At 40.7% G+C, this 19,245-nt stretch overlaps 2 protein-coding genes across 2 annotated transcripts; both read left to right on the forward strand.

The window, feature by feature from the left end:
* Positions 1–3,028: 3,028 nt before the first annotated feature.
* On the forward strand, positions 3,029–7,983 carry LOC140307037 (MOB kinase activator 2). The gene is made up of 5 exons (XM_072385737.1): positions 3,029–3,449; positions 5,083–5,222; positions 5,334–5,430; positions 6,875–6,999; positions 7,093–7,983. The coding sequence occupies exons 1-5, from the start codon at positions 3,367–3,369 to the stop codon at positions 7,329–7,331; spliced, it is 684 nt and encodes a 227-aa protein (XP_072241838.1). The 5' UTR covers positions 3,029–3,366; the 3' UTR covers positions 7,332–7,983.
* Positions 7,984–12,178: 4,195 nt separating this feature from the next.
* On the forward strand, positions 12,179–19,024 carry adm2b (adrenomedullin 2b). Its single transcript, XM_072385206.1, has 2 exons — positions 12,179–12,573; positions 18,422–19,024. The coding sequence occupies exons 1-2, from the start codon at positions 12,473–12,475 to the stop codon at positions 18,822–18,824; spliced, it is 504 nt and encodes a 167-aa protein (XP_072241307.1). The 5' UTR covers positions 12,179–12,472; the 3' UTR covers positions 18,825–19,024.
* Positions 19,025–19,245: the final 221 nt, after the last annotated feature.

Raw genomic sequence — 19,245 nt, forward strand, 5'->3', positions numbered from 1 at the left:
AAACAGTATATATATATATAAACATTATATCTATTTTTGGAATAAATCCAATGTATGGAAAGAAGGTTGTTTTGCAGGTTGCAGTGTGTGTATCGTGTGTGCGTGCTGTACTGTTGAAAGAGGCAATAATGATGTCTGTTTGGGTTAATAGGCCAGCATCAGTTCCTGTTTCTTTGCCACACACTTCCCACACGGAGGTGCAGGAGCGTGCGTGCAGGATGTGTTCCGTAAAGTTTACTTAAAGGTTGCTTCTTGTTACTTATAACTTGGGTCATGCATTCAGTTTTTTGGTTTTAACACGGTGTCCGAAATCAGTTTTGTGCAAGAAAATAAGCAGCGCCGTCTATTTGTATGTTGTTGTTGTTTTTTGTGACGCACATCAACTTCTGTACCTGCCAACTCATCCAACCCCCTCAGTTCATTAGCTTCCATCTTGCTGTTGTTTTTTTTTTTGAGGTCATCACTCACTGTTCACCGGATCGGGTTGCAACTCATCAGATTAATACCACATCCCTTTGTGTCCGAAAGGATGAGTCTTTAATTTAAGACAAAAATCTTGACCATCTTCCAACTTCTGAAGGCAACATCTGAAGGAGTGGTTACTGCTTACCAGAATTATTTCTTTTCTTTATCTTTTCAGAGATTGTAGTATGCTTTGTTTTGGGGTTGAACGTGGATGATTGCACTATATTTAAGTTTATTTTTATTTCTTCTCTCCAGGAAAAATAAGACCAAATTACTATTGTGAGAGTGATGCCATCCAAAAAAACACCTCTCTCTTTACTTTTTTCTTTTCTACATTTTCAGTTTGTGTTAATGTTAATAAAATAGTGATAATTGCACTTTATTGCAGAGGTTTATCCAAGTAACTCACAAAGGGATGGAAATGATATCATGCATACTTAATGTAATATACTTAAGTGCACAAGCACCTGCTAAGTTTAGGGGAAAAAAAAAAAAATCCTAACTAAACAAGTGTCTAGTGTAAAACTTTGTGGTTTTATGAGACCCTGTGAAGGTGGTAAAAGTTACCACATTTTCACTTTTCCATAAGCTCATCACGTGAACTGGAAGGGTTCGGTGAGCTGGCACAAAAAAAGACCCATAGCCGACTATTTCCTTTTCCAGCTGCAGATTTTGTGATGATAACATTCATTGCTCTGTATTATTCGTTTTAACCAATAGAAATCAAGGCCAGAACTAAAGCGCGTGACCCGAGTTGTAATACACAAGTCGTTCTCCTTTAAATGTGTCATGCTACACTTTATCCTTCTCCTCGTCTTTCTCTTTCTCAGGGCAGGAGTTGACTTCACCTGCATTTACGCTTGTGGGTGATTTACATAGACTGTCATATTTATTTTTGAAAGCACTTTTTCAAGGGGCACTTTTTTGGGTTGCACATTATTTCCTCCAAGAAGTGAGACAGCTTGACTTGAAGGAGCGAATCATGTAGAGACTCTAGAATATTCTTTTTTTTCTCTCAGACGCTTGCTGCCAAAGTGTGTCTTCCCACCGGCGTTGCAGCTGGGCTCCGTATCTGTAAAGTGGCCACCTTTCTCGCAGTGGTCTTACGAGTCTTGAATAATCAAAAGCGGTTCCCGTTTGATCGTTTCCTCGTGTTTTTATGTTTGTTTTTTTTTTTGTTTGTTTGGTTTCTTTGGGGTTTTTTGCGTCATGTGATTGCGTGATAGGCAGAAGGAGAGGATGCACTGAGTCACAGGCGTTTGAAGATCATCTGAGATTAGAGCTTTTTCCTTGAATCTGCTGAGCACTTTGAGCGGCCTGATGTGCATGTAGAGGGTTTTTTTTCATTTTTCATTATGTCGTCAGGGTTGTGTACAGGGTTGGAATATTTCATGCCCTCCTTCACCAAACTTAAGCACCGCATCCGGCCCGATGTGTCTGTGTGCGTGTTTCCCCTTTACTTTGGGAGGAGTGTGTTGTATGGAGTATAGCTACGGGTATGTTGCGATGTTATGCATAATGGCATGTGGTACAATACTGTAATCTTAAAGTGCCATTAAGTTTGCACATCGGTGTCATTCACCTCCTTTGGTACGTGCTGTATTGTTCAGAGTATGCCCAGAACTTTAATTGAGAAACAATGGGTTAAGTTTTAACTTACCCTTGTTACTTGCATTGAGGCCATTTCAAAACTAAGTTGTTCTCACATTCTATCTTATTATATTTGTGTGTGTTTAAAAACGTGGGGGAAAGTGGTGAGAAAGACAGCCTGTCGTTAAATACCTTTTTTTTTTTCTTTTTTTGGTAAAATGGACTGATGCTGGTGTTTTCTTTTCTTTTAGAGAGTAATGTGTCTGTTACCTGTCGTCGATTTAGCTTGTACATTCAGATATGAACCTAATAAACATGTCAAAAAAAAAAAAAAGGAAAGAAGCACGAGTGTTTTTCTCACACTTGCAGCCTGCTGTAAAACACACACTCAGTGCAAACACAGATACTGAGAACAGAAGTCGGTCTTTGAAAAATGGGGGGGGGGTTGTGTCACCTACACATTCGCATTATCTCCTGCTAGTGCAAACATAAACCTGCCTGTCATATTGATCTAGCTGTGCTTCAGGCATAGGCAAAATGTGACCGTGGATGAGAGTTTCAGGACCATTCTTTTGTGTTCATCCACTTCTCATATTAACTATTTTATCTATACATCACCTGTGGGTCTGCGCTCTCATTTCATGCTTTATATGTGTGTCATCACATTCCACTGTAGTTTGAGCAACAGATACTGAGTGCCTGCAGCTGCTCCAACCTCCCCTTTTTTATTTTTTTATTTCACCTAATTGTTCTCTCCTCCTTCCTCAATCTATTCTATATTTTTCAAACTTCCACACTGAAAAACCACCTTTACTTTGTCTTCTGCACCTGATTGCTCTCGCTGTGGACATCACATGCATGCAAAGTTGGCATGTAAGCTGTGAGTGGGAGGGAGAGGAAGGCGGAGTTGAGTTTTCTACTTTTATGGGTTGTGGAGAAACCTGCCCGTCTGCTTAAAGCTGAGAGAGGAGGAGCCTGCGGGGTGTGGGAGTCCAGACAAAGGAGGCATAAACACACTGACACTGGATCATTGACGCAAACTGAGAGGGAGACGGCTGGAAGGCTTCACTTGGTGCAAATGGTCTCGTCCCCAACTGCTGGGTGGCTTCAGCTGTAATTTGGAAAACTTTGTTAAAAGGGTTTTGTGCGTGTTTGTCAGCTTAATGGGCCAGTTTGTGAGCTGAGAGATGTTTGTGTTGAAGCTGGGGTGGACATATGTTGCCCACGGTGTGCAGAAGTGTGTTGGTTAGTGTGTTTGGGATGGAAAAGTGGAGCTGGCACAACAAACACCTTTGCTCTTAGCTTCAAGCAATGGGGTTGTGCCATAGTTACCCCTCAGCTAAAAAGACAGACAGCAAGACTCCTCAGCCCTCTGACATCAGAAATGAGAAACCGTAAGTTGGAATACTTCTTTCTTAACTGTTCTTCTTTCTTTTGCTTTGTTTTCCTTCTGTAAAGAAGTTTTGCATTTTGCTTTTGCTTTCCCATCTTTATGTAGTGACCCATAATGTAGTTCTGTATTTCCCTAATGAACCAAATGTAAAACGGAAAGCTGACGTTCTAACTATTAAAGGTGAGATAGAACCATAACTGAAAAGTGTTTGCACATGGTTCATGGAGGAATGTCCTTGACATAATTGTCTGTATGTGTGTGTTACATATTTGTCTGATGCCATCAGTGATTGTAGATTCTTCTTACACCAGTAACACATGCTGAGAAGCAGTCTGAAGCAATCTGGGGAAAAGATTCTGAGAAATGTGTTTTAGCTCAGTGACTTTGCCAATGTTTGCTCTGGTATGATCCTTTCGCAGCCAGCTGGCTGCGCCGAAGGGGACTGTTTATTTCACCATCGTAGCTGAGGTAAAGGTGACCAGATGTCCAAAAGCAGGAGAACAGGGTTACAGTGGAGTGTGTTTACAGACAAACACAACACATCACAAGCAGCCCTGGACTCATTGTGTTTGTGTGCTGACAACCGGTAACCAAGAGGCGGTAATTAAGAGTTAATACAGTGAAGCTGGAAAAGAGCAGGATGTTAACAGAAGAAGTTCCTGTGGACATTAGGGAAGTTTGGCATGGATCTGTACTACTGTACCATTGCACAGCTAATGTTTACATTTTCTCTGTCACTATTCCTCCCTCTCCATCTGCTCTGAGCTGTACCTTAGACAAAGACCTCCTGTTTAAACCATTAAACAAATTTTCTCTGCCCAGCCCTCACACACACACACACACACACACACACACACACACACACACACACACACACACACACACACCAGGGGGGAGTGAAACCCCATAGAGAGCACAGTGTTTTCCTTATCACAGTAGGCAAGGTCACACAGTGTAAACCCTCAGCTGCTGTGTGTGTGGACATCGAAAAACTGTACATGGCAGCTGTCCTGTCCTCTACACTTTGAAATGTCCACTTTAATCCAAAGCACTTCCTTTCCTCTTCAGAGCAGGCAGACTTTACCTTCCTGCTTTAAATAAAGTCAAATCAAGTTGCCAAGTTTGACTCTCCAGAATACGTTGGCATTTGCATTTAGCATTCCCCTCTTTCACTCTATTCTGTGTGACCCATTATGAACGTGTAGCTTATAATGTAGGCGTGAACTGATGCAGGAAAAAGAGATTTTTTCTTCCAACCAGCGGGCCTCCACACTCAGCTCTATATTATCTTGCTCACTCTTAGTCCTTTGGCTTCTCTGCTGGGAAGCACTGACCACTGCAGCAGTCCGCTTCATTAGCAGTAATTACCCCGGCTCTGAATTGACTGCCTTCATTTCATTAACTGCTTAAGTCTAGAAGGCTCAGGTCTGCTGCTACAGCAGTGTTTTTACCTTTGCCCGTGTTTCTGTGCCAGCCCCAGAGAGACAAGACAGATGCGAGAGGGTGTTATCTACTGACTGCAGCAGGAGCAATTAAGATACTGACCCGCTTGTTGTTTTACACAGCCGTATTTTCCATCTCACGCAGTTACTCTTTCTGCTTCTGCTTCATTAACTCTGCACTGTCTTCCCAAGGGGAATCAATAACAATAATCAGGAGAAACATCCGTATCTGCAGCAGCAGTATGCGTGCCAGCGGATCATGTATGCAGACATGTATACCCTCACAGCGCTGCCACCTGGCGTCGACAAGGCAGAGTGGCTTGCCAGCAACAGTGAGTATCAACAGATTTCTGTCTGTTTCCCTTCTCTCCTCCCTCTTTGCCCACCCTCTTACACACACAAGATGTGCAGGAGGTAATGCCTGTCTTATTTATATCTTTCAGCTGTGGCTTTTTTCAAGCATATAAACCTGTTCTCCAGTGCACTGTCAGAGTTCTGTACTCCCAGCACCTGCCCCACCGCCTGTGGACCAGGCAACACGTGAGTTGCAGAGCATTGCACGGCACAGTTCACTCAAAAGACTTGAGGCAAGATTTGGTGCTGTGTTTAATCATGGAGATACTATGTTTCTATGCCGTTCCACAGACTACACTTTGAAGCAGCATTAAAGAATGGCGTCAGCGCAAACTGTTAGCAGAGAAGTCTGTTTTTGATTGTTTATACTACAGGGAGAGAACTTGGACGAGCCGACTCTTTAGTGATGATAATGTCGATCATCGTGTTCTTTAATGTCATTATGATTATCTCCAGTTCTGAAACTGGACAGAAGAGGGTAACTGTCTTGTGTTTGAATGAAATCTAGACTCGATTCATTGATGATTTTTATCTTTATTTTTTTCACTTTGGAAACTACGGTTTGACAGAAACATTCTGCATTCTTGTTTTTGTCATTTGGTCCACCTATTCTTCTTTGGTTTACTGTAACAACCGCCCTTTCCACTGCTCGGACACGCCTGTAAAAATCAAGCCAAATTTAGAGAGATTGTGGAGGGTAAATATCTCTTAAAGAGAACAACTGATGCAGATTTTTCGTCAGAGCAGTGTTCTGGCCACTTGTGGGAACACTCCTTGTTTTCTGGGTGGCCATAGCCTACTTACAGAAGGTCAACTTTCTGTGTAAGTCACACACATGGCTCACTTTCAGCACTCCTCAGGTCCAGCTTCATTCACACTCACACACATCTGTTTTTCTGTATTTATTGAAAGCGGCTAATTAGCATGTATTCCTTTGTTCTGTAGTCAAAATCTAACTATCTCAAATGAATGCCTAACTTTTACCAAACTTCATTCCAGCCCTAACCCTGAGACCAAGGTTTAACCCCCCCCAACCGTTCCCAAAAAATCATGATATCAGCATGAAAAGTTTTAATATTTTTGATTTGAACAACCTGCCAGCTGACTGAATCCATGTCTTACTGATCTGCACATGTGGGTTCCTTCACATGTCTGAGGCTGATGTTCTTGAGAGTCAACAGTGAAATACAATAACAGTTAAATAAACTGGAATTTTTCTTTTAAAGTCCCCATTTTCATTGGATGCATCCTGCACCGTTTATTATATGTTTATTCAGTACCAGTCTCAACATTGACAAAATATTTGCTTTGTTTTTGTTCATGATGACATTTTAAAGTTTGTGAGGAAAAAAAAAACTTTGATGACTCATCTTGCACTTAGGGGCCTTTAGTAATGTAAAATGGATTTTGAATTTTAACAGAACTGATGCAGAATGCGAGGCGTTGCCTTTTCAGATTTGTGGAGTGGGCTTCCAAAGCTTCTGTTTTTAAAGGGAAAAAGCAAATATACTGAAGCTCAAAAGTGATTCATCGGTTGTAAAACATCCAACATAGAATAGAATGTGTAGTTTCGACAGTGCATTGTCATCCAGAAGGTTGTGACTTAATGACTGTGTGCTGATGTTATCAGGGTTTACTTTTGGACTGATGACCACGGCAGGAAGCTGAAGTGCTCCGCTCCACTTTACTTTGACTATGCCATGTCCTACATTCAGGAGCTATTGACTGATGAAGATGTATTTCCCACAAAAGCAGGTAAAATCCATGATGTCTTTGTGTTGTATTTTCCTACATTCAACTCCAGTTTCAGCTTTAAGCCGTATTATTTTTAAATTCTCCTTTTCCCAGGTGCTGTGTTTCCGACAGGCTTCGTCTTCCTGGTCCAGAAGGTGTTTTTGCTGTTGTTCAGGACTCTGGCTCACATTTATTGGTCTCATTACAGTGAGACACTTGCGCTCGGTCTGCACCCCCACCTCAACACTCTTTTCACACACCTGACCCTCTTCTGCCGGCTGCACACCCTGCTGGATCCTGAAGACACTGAGCCACTGCAGGACCTCATCACTGCTCTGGCACGCCAAGGATGAACTTTGAGGGAAAACTCAGAACTTCAAATCTGTCACTTATTTATTTGTTACAGCTTGCTGTTTATCGCCATTCTGGGTCAAACTCAACTTACACTACAGTATGGACTATGATAGTAGTTCAGTTCATGTTCATGTGCCATTTCTATTAAACTTGTATATTGCATGTTTGTATTTTTTGTTAAAACTTTGGTGCATTGTTCTGTTTTGGCAAGGCCATTGATCTTCAGTGTCATCCATGTCTTCCTCAGTGTAAGACAAAACAAAAAGTCTCTTTTTGTGATCTCTGATAGAAATCCACTTGGCCAAACAAACATGGAGCCATCTTTTGTAGATCCTTTGCTGAGGATTTGCAAAAATTCAAAAATTGTAACCTGTTGATTCACATATCGTATAATCAAATCTGTATGGAATCTCTTCTCTGCATTTTCGTGTATGAGTCTGTACTCTATAATAAAAATGTATGACATATTGTATAATTATGTGCTTTTGTACTTGAGTACAGAAATATGCTGCAGCGTGTTTTCAGTTTTGTATTTTTACCAGCAGCACCATCTGCTGGCAGCAGTGGAGTCCAGCATGTCTCATATTTTTACTTGCCTCTCCGCCTGCAAATGTTTTACTATCAATTTGCATTAAAACGACAAGAGAAAAAGTGGTGACTTGTATCTATTTAAGTGTGTTCACAACCCTGTATCGTCACTTTATTATAGAACTCTGGATCAACAGGCAACAACACGAACAAAAGTGGGTCACAGTTACACAAACAAAAAACCTGCAGGACCCCTGAAGCTAAGAAATGTGCTTCTATAAACACGTGTTGGCTGTTTCACCTCAAATGAAGTACTTCAGTAGAGCCAAAAAAAGCAAACCCACCTTTCCTCTGAATTCAAAATGTTTGCCATGTGACATTTTTCTATGAAATAAAGTTGCCACATCCATACCTCATTTTACAACCCAGATTCCAAAAACGTTGGGAGACTTTGCAAACTGTAAACAAAAAAAAGAATGCGATGATTTGCAAGTCTCGTAAACCAATATTTCATTCACAATAGAATTTAGAAAACATATGAAATGTTGAAAGAGGGACATGTCTCAATTTCATGAGAAAACATGAGCTCACCTTGAATTTGATCGCAGTAACAAACATCAAACAGCTGGGATGGGAACATGTTTAAAAATTTACTACGACTTCAACAAGCTCAAGTACCTATTTTTGCTAACGTTCTATCATAAAGAATTCCTTGAGATCCCAGGTCACTCTAACCTATTCTGATTTAGTAGTAAAGTAACTTTTGAAGGTACCATCATCAACAGCGTGCCTATACCAAAACACAACACCTGATCCACTTAGAAATCTAGAGAACAATGGTTTTCATCACTTCAGAGCTTCCCTGAAAATCAAGGTCCTTCGAGGTTATCTCAGAATCGTTGTAGACCAGTGAAAGTTGACTGTACATCTTGGGATATGTTACATACGAGAATTCTTGGTGTCTAATTCCGCTTACTTTTATTCGTGCTAATTTTGCCAAAAAGTGAGGATATACAGACTAAAAGTAAATAAACTAGTAGCAACTTCAAGTTTCCCATTTACCACCAAAACATTTGTAATAAAACACTGTCAGACTGAATTCCAGACCTAAACTGAAACTGAAAGTTTAGATATTATCAGATTTTTAAGAATCTACGATGAGATCTTTTGTTCACATGTTAATGTTTCAGGCTCTGTCACAGACACTCCCATATGGTAGTTTGCTGTCAGTTAAGAATATTTCATTAAAGGTGTATTCAGGATGTATGCATACTGATCTGGCTTTAGTTTCCTTTTTAGTTATTTTAAGGCCACATAGCAAGAAGGAATTTTGGGTCATAAAAAACCTTCTTAAATGGCTTAAGTCATTATTAAAAATAATCAGCTTTAAGACACTTTAAAATGACAGTTTCCTGTCAAAGTTTTCCCTATAATTGTTCTCAAACAAAAACCTTAAAGCACTGACAAAGGTCAGTTAGTTCCCTACTGATCACATCCAGAAGAGCCAGTAAAATCTTGCCAACTGCAAGTGGGTGTCTGCATGCCCACTCCAACTGATAGTGTTGTGTTGTTAACACTAAGAAGATAGAAATAAAATAATTTCCCTTTAAAAGTAAAAAAAAACTTGTAAAAAAAGTATATATTTCCAAGTGATGACTTCTGAAGCACATCAAGAGAAAGCTACTGAATAATGTTAGGAGATATGTATTGGATAGAATCACCAGTTAACCTAATATGCAGGTTTTGGATGGTGGGAGGGAGAACCCATGTGAGGGGAGAGCACGCAAACTCCTCACAGAAAGAAAGATTTGAACTGGGAACCTTCTTGCTGAAGGCAACAGTGCTGACCATCACATCAACGTCTGCTGTGCTTTTTGGTGGAACAACCCCACTGTTTAAATACAACGGTTTCAGCTTATGCAACACTTTTGGTGTTGGTCTTACGTCACATGATAGCTGTGCTTTCCTTTCACTGATAAGTCAGCCCAAAATCATCCCACAGTGGAGAAATTAAGACGAAAAGGGGAAGTTGTCTATTGTGGGTGCAGTTATTGATTTATGTTGGAAACTAGAATTACACTCACAAATCATGGTTATGTTCAGACATCTGGTTTTCTCTCTGATTTCAGCCTGGGGTGGTCAGCAGACACAAAGACTGAAACTGAAACTTTCCAGTGAGAGTCACAGCATTTCTGTCTGCTCAGGGTTCGGAGGGGGAAAGGATAAGTCTGGATCGAGTTGAAATGCACACACACAGCGGTTTGTTCTTTGGATAGATAGATGTGGTAATGCACATGCTGGATTGACTTGAAGCTCACAGTGTTGGAAACTGAGCTTAGATGGTAATACTGCAAACTGCTGAGTCACAGAAAAGTGGACACACGAACGGCCCTTTAATTAAGACCTGAAGCCACTTCCACATACAGAGCACTCCTTTAATCGGGCTAAGGCATTGAGCTTCTCATCTGTGTCCTCCTTCACAGCAATGAAAAGTTTTTTTTCCAAGGAAAAATGAGGAGAACAGGACCATTGCAATAGATGGAGAGACTAGTAGGCTACCTCTGTGTATTTTTCCCTGTCCTTATTTCTTTAAATGTTATTAGTCATATGACACCTGAGCAGTAGATGAACAAGTTAACCTGAACCTTATATTAGTCGGCACAACTATGGGCTCTGCTGATCTTCCTCCATTTAGTCAAATAGTGTGACACATGATCCAGAGTGTGGATGCTTTCTTTTCTCAACCTCTTCGTTTGTGACAGCATTGCAAAAGTCAGCTTAAAACCCGCTGTCTGCTATGAGCAAAGTATTTCAAGCACTATTCTATTTTTGACTCTCGTCTGGATTTAGGTACATGTCAGTTTCAGGTTGTCCAATAGCATCTTTAATCGATATCTAAACAAAACAAAATGAGGGGGAAAGAGCTGTTCAGCGAGTGGATGAATTGACCCACCACACAAAGTCATTATGCTGTTGTACTCAGCCAACCAAGCAATATGAAACAACAACGCAAAAAAATGGAATCTTCAAAGCTGTAACCGAAACACTGAAAATCATTCCAGGGTCAATCTGATCAAATGTATTGATACTCAGTTTTGTTTGTTTTCAACGAGACTGGATCATGTTTGGTTGTAAACGTAAATGTCAGTTTTTGTAGTTAATTTCATAAATGTCACAAGAACCTATCCCTCAGAGGAAGAACATTTTAACAACAAAGAGCGTCAAAGCCTTTACTGTACCTACACGTGTAATACAGCACGCGATTTTTGGGTGGTCTTTAATTCTAGAAGCAGGTTCCTAATTATTGAGGCCCCATTTAATCGTCTCTTAGTTTTATTCTGAGCTAATTATTGATGGAAAATTATATGCATTACTTTTCAGTCAAATTTCCGCAGTCATCCTCACATTTCAAATTCAAACTAACAGCTATAGACATTCATATTTAATCTGCAGACGTCAATATTGTGTATTCTTTAATATTTTTGCTTGTGGAGCCCCTAGAATTCTGTGTCTTTCAGTGATTTCATGTTTGCTTTTATTTAGCACCTTACATACTATATTCATCAGATATGCTTTTCCAATACTAACTAAGGAGTAAGTTTGACTTCTAGCAGGCAATAGCTCAAAAACTCAGCACAAGATTCTTTAGGCACAATTACTCATAACATTAGAGCATGTTTTAAATAATTTTCCATACAAACAAATACAGTTTAAGTATGGGCTGAAGGACAAATGCCATGAAGTCAATTTTTATGTAAAGTATTCTAACTTTTTGCAATGTTTGCTGAAAGTCTGTCTGTCCATAAACAGGGAAAATAATAATCAACTTTTCAGTTGTCTATTTCTTTAAAAAAAAAGAATCGTGGTTTACAGACATGAATGAAAGCCTCACGTCATCAGGTGCAGCTGATAATTATTGTCTCTACATGATTGTGGTTATGTTATTGTGTATGAAATATTCTCAGTGATTACAAAGGGCTCGTAATGACATCACAGCGTTGATAATGGGTTCAGCATAAACTCACTCTGGGAACCAACAACTTCACAGTGGAATCCAAAGGGGCACACATTAGGTGGCCATAGCCTACTAACAGAAGAAAGAACAAACAAACAACAAACGTGTCAAATGTGCTCTACCTCTATAACCAAGATTATATGAGAGGGCTGGAACTGTTCAGGTTTAATTGGGTTGTGGAGTTCATTGGAGGTGAGGTTGTTGAGAAGGGCAGGCAATAAGCCTCCCTTCTCCCTCCTCCTCCTTCAGTTAGGGTTTATAAGTGAGAAAGCTTCATTTGTTCCCAGCATGCGCTCCAATAAACCTCTGCGTTTTCACGTCGGATAACAGCGAGTAGGTCAGTGTGCAGAGAGGATGCAGCAGAGACGCCCGGTGATGCTGTCAGTGTCACTCAGGACGAGTCCAGTATAGACTGGACCGTATACATGTTAGAAGTACCTTTAAATTCGACCAATTTCTTTATATGCAGCAATTAGTCCTGGTCATCTATTCTGCGTAATAGCTAAAAATTCATATAGAAATAGTTTTGACGTTTGATGATATTTGGTTCCACTGAGATCCGCCTCCTCCCAGACAGTGCGTCTCCTCTCCGCCACTATGTGTGCCCTTTCCCCGGCGTGGCTGTGCCTGCTGCTCGGGTTCCTGTCTCTGGAGGTCCAGTCCAGGGAAGTGACACTTCAGAGAGCCCACCGACCAAGGTAACCTCTGCTCCGCCGAACATCTACGCAGTGAAGACGAATGCACGTGGACTTCTAAAGTTTATCATTACTTTTCTCTCATATGCGCTTTTCCGAGGTTTTTGAATGACATTCTTCTTGATCAGTTTTCAACCAGTGCACAGGAACAGAGAGGTTATATGCATGACAAGGAACCTAATTGAGTCTGCATAATTCAAAAGTGTGACTTAAAGTAGCGATGTCATTTTAAACTGGTGCCTGGGTTCTGTGATAGCAAATATGTTGCTATTTCTGTGCCACACTTTCTTTTGGAACCAATGTCTCAAATCGTGTACTCTTTTGCACAATAAGATACAAAATCAGTTGTTAAAATTGGATGGTTAAAGATTTTGATCAATCTGAACGAAACCCAAATTTCTTAATTGAGCAACACTTTTTTGGATCATCTTTGGGTTTGGGGTATAACTATAAACACTATAAACAGTAAGCTGCACACAAAGTAAGGCTAATTATAAAGGTAAACTTAGCCTAAGAAAATAACATTTATTAATGTACGTATGATCATGAAGGTGGTGAAGGGCAGCAGTTGGAGAAAAAAAATTAAAGTCTGTCTGTGCCTTTGGCAGTTATGAATGTGAGAAAAAGGTCCAACGGCAGAATGAAGTAATTCCTCTCAGCAGCAGGAGGTGAGACAGAGGTGAGGGTGATTTAGAGGGATTTGGGACAGGGATACATGTGCATACCGAGGGGCCGAGCAGCACACAGGCAGCCTCAATGAGAGAGACTACAACAATACAAACACACAGCAAATTGTCGGTTGTGATGATGTGGAAGTAGACATGAGAACATCTTGTGATGTGAGTGCTACAGGCGCAGCATACACCGAGAAAAGAGTCTGTGTTGTGTGACAGAGAGCAAGATGCGGGCGTGTAGAAGTTGCATAAACTATTCTACATGAAATGTCACGTTATGCAAGACGTTTATTTGACAAAAGAGGTCAAAAGAGCACCTCAGTGTTATTCAACACAGACTGATGTGGCATCACACTGCTGGTGCCTTTTAACAAAATGCTACAAGAGGAGAGAAAAAATCTAACTTTCCAGGTATAAAGAAAAAAGACGGAAAGACTATAAGGGGGGAAGTGATTTTGAAACAGTGGGGATCTGATGGGTACAAAAAGTTTTCTTTGTGCAAAGTAGTTTGGAGGAGTTACGACAGGAAGGTGTGAGTGTTTGATTCTGTATGTGTGTTAATTTTGTCTGTGGACAACCACATGCTGCGCTCTAACTTTGCAGGAATGTTGGAGAACCTTCTTCAGACTCTCCACGGGTTCACATCCTCAACTACCATTGTAACTCACAAAAGAGAAGGAGAATGGTCTGATTTGAAAATGTAGAGCGAGGAACAGAGGGTTCTCCTCAACTTGTACCTCTACAATACACTGTTGATTACTGTAAAACTGTTTTAAAAACAAACTACCTTCATGATCTTTTCTTTGGACATAGTGGCACACATACTGTGAATAAGTCACATAGCCCAAAGAAATTCTTAAATTATTTTTACTCTTGCTTCTATCACAACATTTCTAGTTTTTGATATTCTTGGACTGTCTTGTCTGCATTGCTCTTTTGAGGTCTTTCCACCAGTTTTTGATGATGTGTTGAGGGTTGAGGGGGGGTCAAAAACCTTCAGCTTGCACAAATTGAGATGGTGAATTGTGCAGAAATATGTTTCGACCATTATACTGCTGCAGAGGCCAATTTTTCAATGAGGAATATTTTATTGAGCATTAGTTGCTGAACTGCCCGTCTTTGCTCATCAAAGAGTCAGCCTTTCATGAATGTGGCTTTTGCACCAAATCATGATTTCAATCATCTGTTGACATCAAACATTTTAAATTAAATTATTATTATTTTATTTTTTTTTACCAAATTGCAAGTCCTAAATTGCCTTAGCTCAAACTTTTTTGATGTGTTGCAGACCTGAGTCTGCAGAGTCTGAATATGGGCCTAAACCCAGTAGAGCATCTATTAAGATATCTGATAATAGCCTGGTTGAACTGGAGGTTTCTGCCAGGAAAAATGAACAATTTTCTAAAGTAAACAAGTGCTAAGTTTGTAGGATCATTCCCAAGAAGACTTGAGGCTGTCATTGCTGCCATAATTGTTTTAACCAATTAAACGTGTCTGAATATCTATATAAAAAGCATATTTTAGTCTTGTTTTTGACAAAACTACTGTCTTTTGGCACTGTGGACATACCTGTTCAGTAATAACAGGAAAGAAAATGAACTGACCAAGATTGAAGAAGAGTCTGAAACAAAATGTGGAAACATGACGGGATTTCAAAACTTTCTGTTAGCAGTCTCACAACAACATCCATTATCACCTGCGCTCACATGGACTTCCTCAGTGGCTCAACTTCTCACATGAAACTGTAAATCTTCAAATCTCCTTCCTCTTTTTGAACAAAAACTTGTGGCCCATGGCAACTCACTTAGTTAAAGAATATTATATGATTTGACCAGATTGTTGTTTGCAGGTCCTTTTACACTGACAATGGTTTAAATGGCTGAGTGAAGGAGTGACTAAGCAGGATTTTCCTATGATATTTGCTCACCCACTGTTCACTTCGTGTTGTGCTAGAAATTTCACAAATGTTAGTTATTGAAAACAGCAGAGCTTTGTGCACGAAAGGTCGTGGCTTGAAGAAGCCAAGAGAACCACATCATCTGCAAAGAGGAAAGGCTCAACCCAAAGAAGCAACAAGATGACACTTTCATGTGGCTGAGAGAGAGTGGCTGAACTCTCACATACTCCAGAGTTTCCCAAAAGGGAGAGGCGTTGGGCAAGTGTGGCGATACTCACAACTCACAACTGGACTTCTGTGTTAATCATGGATTGTCCATTACAAACACCATGTTCGAGCATATGGTGTTTATGGTTTATAAGTGTACCTGTTACCAGACCACCATAGGCCATAGTGGTGGACTTGTAGTTATATCATCAGACCCAGGCTGTATATCTTGGACACTCTGGTGAAGAGAAGGGCAGATCATCACCTGGTGGTGAATTGGATTTGGCAGAGGTCCCTGTGAGATTTTCAACTCACACCTCCAGAAGAATTTTTCTGATCTACCGATGGAGGTTGGGGACATAAAATCTGAATGGACCATGTTCAGGACCTCCACTGCCGATGCGGCTTCCAAGAGCTGGTGGACGGCAGTGGTGACGGCAGGTTGCGCTTGGCCTGGGTGGAGAAGTACTGACCCAAACTGAGGAATTTGCCGGCAGTTGAAGGAGCTCTTCGAGGATCTCCTTATTCTGGCCGGAATGTCAGAGGATTTGGGGGATGACTCTTCCATCACCTTGGCAGAAGTTGCTGGTGTAGAAAAAAGCTTCCGGTGGTAAAGCACAAGAGGTAGACAAGATTAGACAGACACGTCTCTTCAGTATTGCACGCAGGTCTGGTTCAACACCTGTGGAGTGGGAGACCGGGGTGGTGTTTCCCATTTTTAAGAAAGGGGACCAGAGAGTATGTTCCAACTACAGGGGGGTTCATACTTTTTTTTGCTTTCTAAAAAAAAAAAACCCAGCCGAATGAGATGATTTTTTGCAAGGATTGTTGCTGCTTAAGAGATGTTTTCTATCATTAGCTAATGGAGAAATCATTGACCCTCATGTCTTTTGGCTTTGTTTCCCGCCCCCCTCGTTTGCACTCTCACTATTTTACAAATAGTCAATAATCCAGTATTGATAAAAGATTCATGCCAACCTTTGTCTTTTTTCTGATAAGTACCAAATTTAAATCTTGTTCTTTTAAGACATAATTTTGCAAAAACTGTTGAAGCGTCTTTGACACAGACACACATTTCTAGCAGACTACTTTATGTCGATGCAGGTGTAAACAGCTTGTTAAAGAGCAGCCTCAGGGGCCTGTGTTTCCTCTTTCTGGGAGGCACCATAGTGCCAAGTGCCTTATCCTTGGGTGAACCATCTGTTTTAAACCTCATCACAGGTTGCCTTTTTGCCATGGATGCATGTGTTTTCGTGTGTAGGAAAGAGAGAAAGACAGGCAACTGCACGCGTGGACAGATGTACAGCAATCATTGACAACAGGAGCATGCATATGCTACGCATGTTTTTGCATCTGCAAATCTTATTTGTTGCTTTCAGTTTGAACTATTGCCCCACCAAGCAGCATTACACCAATGTGTGTGCCGGTGTAGGTGTGTGTGACCCATTCAGCATCCAATAAAAGCAATTCAGATCTCACAAGCTTGCAGTCAGTGGTAGAACACACAGTGGTGGGTGAGTGACTGATTGTGTGAGTGTGTGGGAGTTGGCATTGAGAGCCCAGGGTATCCAGCCAAAGGAGTGATCAGAATACCAGTCAGGATTAGTTTCAGGATAAAGATCATATGATAATCCATCCCAGTTTTCACCACAAAAAAAAAAAAATTTTTCTATAAGTAATCTTTGGTTCTCATTTCATGATTAATCAACACGTTTCAGTTGCTAGGTGTGTGTGTGTGTGTATAAATGCACAAACAATCTGCTTCATGTGTTTTGCAAGGCTGCTGGGTGACACCTTTTTGTAGATGAATATTTTTTACATTTTCAACAATCACTCCAAAGCAGTAATATTGATTATGTCATTTTTCTTCACTCTGCCTTATACAAACATGACTTCTACATTTTTACAAACTTTGTCATGTGCCAATATCACAAATTTCTTTTCTAAAACTTAATTTAAAAAAAACAATAGGAACAATATTGACATAGAATAACTTGGATCATAACATCATCTAAATGTGTGATTCCTATTTACAAGCATGGTTACATAAAGATGTGCCTGTAACTGAATTCCACTGCCTTGATTCGACCACTTGATTCTCTTCGTGCACAAAACAGGCACATAAGTAAAAAGATTATGTGTTACTGCTATGAGTTGTACCTTGCTACTTTACATCATCTATAAGTTATACATAATTCCTGAAGAGTCAGATGACCTCCAGCAGCTGAACTCCTGTACGTCTGAGAGAGAGAACAGGGAAGAATTATAAAAGAATAGAAAAAGTTATAAGAATTTTGAAAACATTGGTTAAACAGGGAGCTGAGAAACAAAGTGCTTCAAGCACTCTCAGGAGCAGTGGTGGTGTAGGAGCCTCTCACTACCACTTGCACTATGCTCCCCCCTCATTTTCCTTTGCCTTGTTGTGGGATTCGTCAGCTTACACACTGTTGTTGATTAACTGGAATTTTCTTTTTTTTTTTTTTACTAGTGTTAATGACAGAGCAGACAGCAGTGTCAGTTTGAACCACTTTAATCCGGTTGGCTACTTGATGAAGTACACACTTCAGGGGTCGCTAGCTGATATTTTTAGACCATTTGAAATTTCAATAATTGACTAAGATTCATGCAAAGGAAAGAACTCATCACTCTTTAACTATGCTCTGCAGGCCAACATGGTTCTTAAGTGTTCAATGGAGCACACACAGGCATCGTGTGCTGAGAACAAAGATAATGTTACTAGATAGGTTAGCAACAGATCCACCTGTCCAGCACTTTAAATCACCTTCTGTCTTTCATTGTCACATTTTCTTTCAGACCACCTTTTCTCAAGTTTCGTTTCTTGAAGAAAAAAGATTAAACCACAGACTGAGCACAGTGGACATTCCTGCAGCACAGGCCTGCCTGTGAGGCACTCATTTTGCTACAGCGATCCAGTTTCACTCAGAAACTTGAGCAGATGACACCTGCATGTTGTCCAGCATCTGGGTGAACAGGCAGCGTTTGTTGTACTGATTTTGTATTTGTATCTAAATATTTTCTCCCCTTTACCTTTATTATTTCCTTTTTCACTCAGGTTGAGTTTATCCAGAATCTCAAAATACCCAAATCCATCTTACATCAACACCTTTCCTACTGCATCTGATCTCTCTGTTGCCATCGACAACCAAATCCCACAGGAAGACACACGGATCGTCTGGAGGGCGCTGCTGCATAAAGATTCCTCGCCAAAGTTGTCTGACCTGCTTATTGGCCACAATGTGTTACCAGAGGCGGCGGTGTTGCAGCGTGGGTCACGGGGCCGCCGTCATGCCAACAATGGTGGTGGGAGGAGCCATAGCCATCTGATGAGGGTTGGGTGTGTCCTAGGCACCTGTCAGGTGCAGAACCTCAGCCATCGGCTCTACCAGTTGATTGGACAGAGCGGGAGAGCAGAGTCCTCCCCTATTAACCCCCGGAGTCCTCACAGCTACGGCTAAGAGCACACCTCAAATCCAGCAAGATGCCTTTATCAACAACCTCTGACAATTCAATCAGTTCCTCTGTTGGACTAGTGATGCTGACAGGGCCAAAGATAAGCCCACAATGTAAGAAGAGATAATTATGGTTTATTATTACTCGAGTCTTATCTTTACAGTTGAGACAATAATTGTCGTAAAAATAACACTGTGCTCACTAACTGCTGAAATATCTGAATGTGCCAGCATCACTCAAAAAATAAAAAACACTAGCAGTCAGAGAACAAGATTTTAAACAAAGGAAGGGGAAAATGTAGAAACTAGCAAGGCTGGGGTGACCAGACAGGAAAAAGTTTGGTAGCCTTATTCTGTTTAGAGAATTGTTGTTGTTTTTTTGCTCAGAAAGTTGCTTATCTCAGCTATTGAGTTTAGATCAGAAATG

The sequence above is a fragment of the Leuresthes tenuis genome, unplaced genomic scaffold (genome assembly GCF_036924035.1).
Source record: "Leuresthes tenuis unplaced genomic scaffold, fLeuTen1.0.hap1 SCAF_5, whole genome shotgun sequence".
Lineage (NCBI taxonomy): Eukaryota > Metazoa > Chordata > Actinopteri > Atheriniformes > Atherinopsidae > Leuresthes > Leuresthes tenuis.

Excerpts from the sequence above, each read along its gene's own strand:
- adm2b (XM_072385206.1), top strand. The coding sequence starts at position 12,473 with ATGTGTGCCCTTTCCCCGGCGTGGCTGTGCCTGCTGCTCGGGTTCCTG. Across the intron at positions 12,574-18,421 it reads CAGAGAGCCCACCGACCAAG|GTTGAGTTTATCCAGAATCT; the intron begins GTAACCTCTGCT and ends TTTTTCACTCAG.
- LOC140307037 (XM_072385737.1), top strand. The coding sequence starts at position 3,367 with ATGGGGTTGTGCCATAGTTACCCCTCAGCTAAAAAGACAGACAGCAAG. Across the intron at positions 5,223-5,333 it reads AGAGTGGCTTGCCAGCAACA|CTGTGGCTTTTTTCAAGCAT; the intron begins GTGAGTATCAAC and ends TATATCTTTCAG. Across the intron at positions 5,431-6,874 it reads GCCTGTGGACCAGGCAACAC|GGTTTACTTTTGGACTGATG; the intron begins GTGAGTTGCAGA and ends TGATGTTATCAG.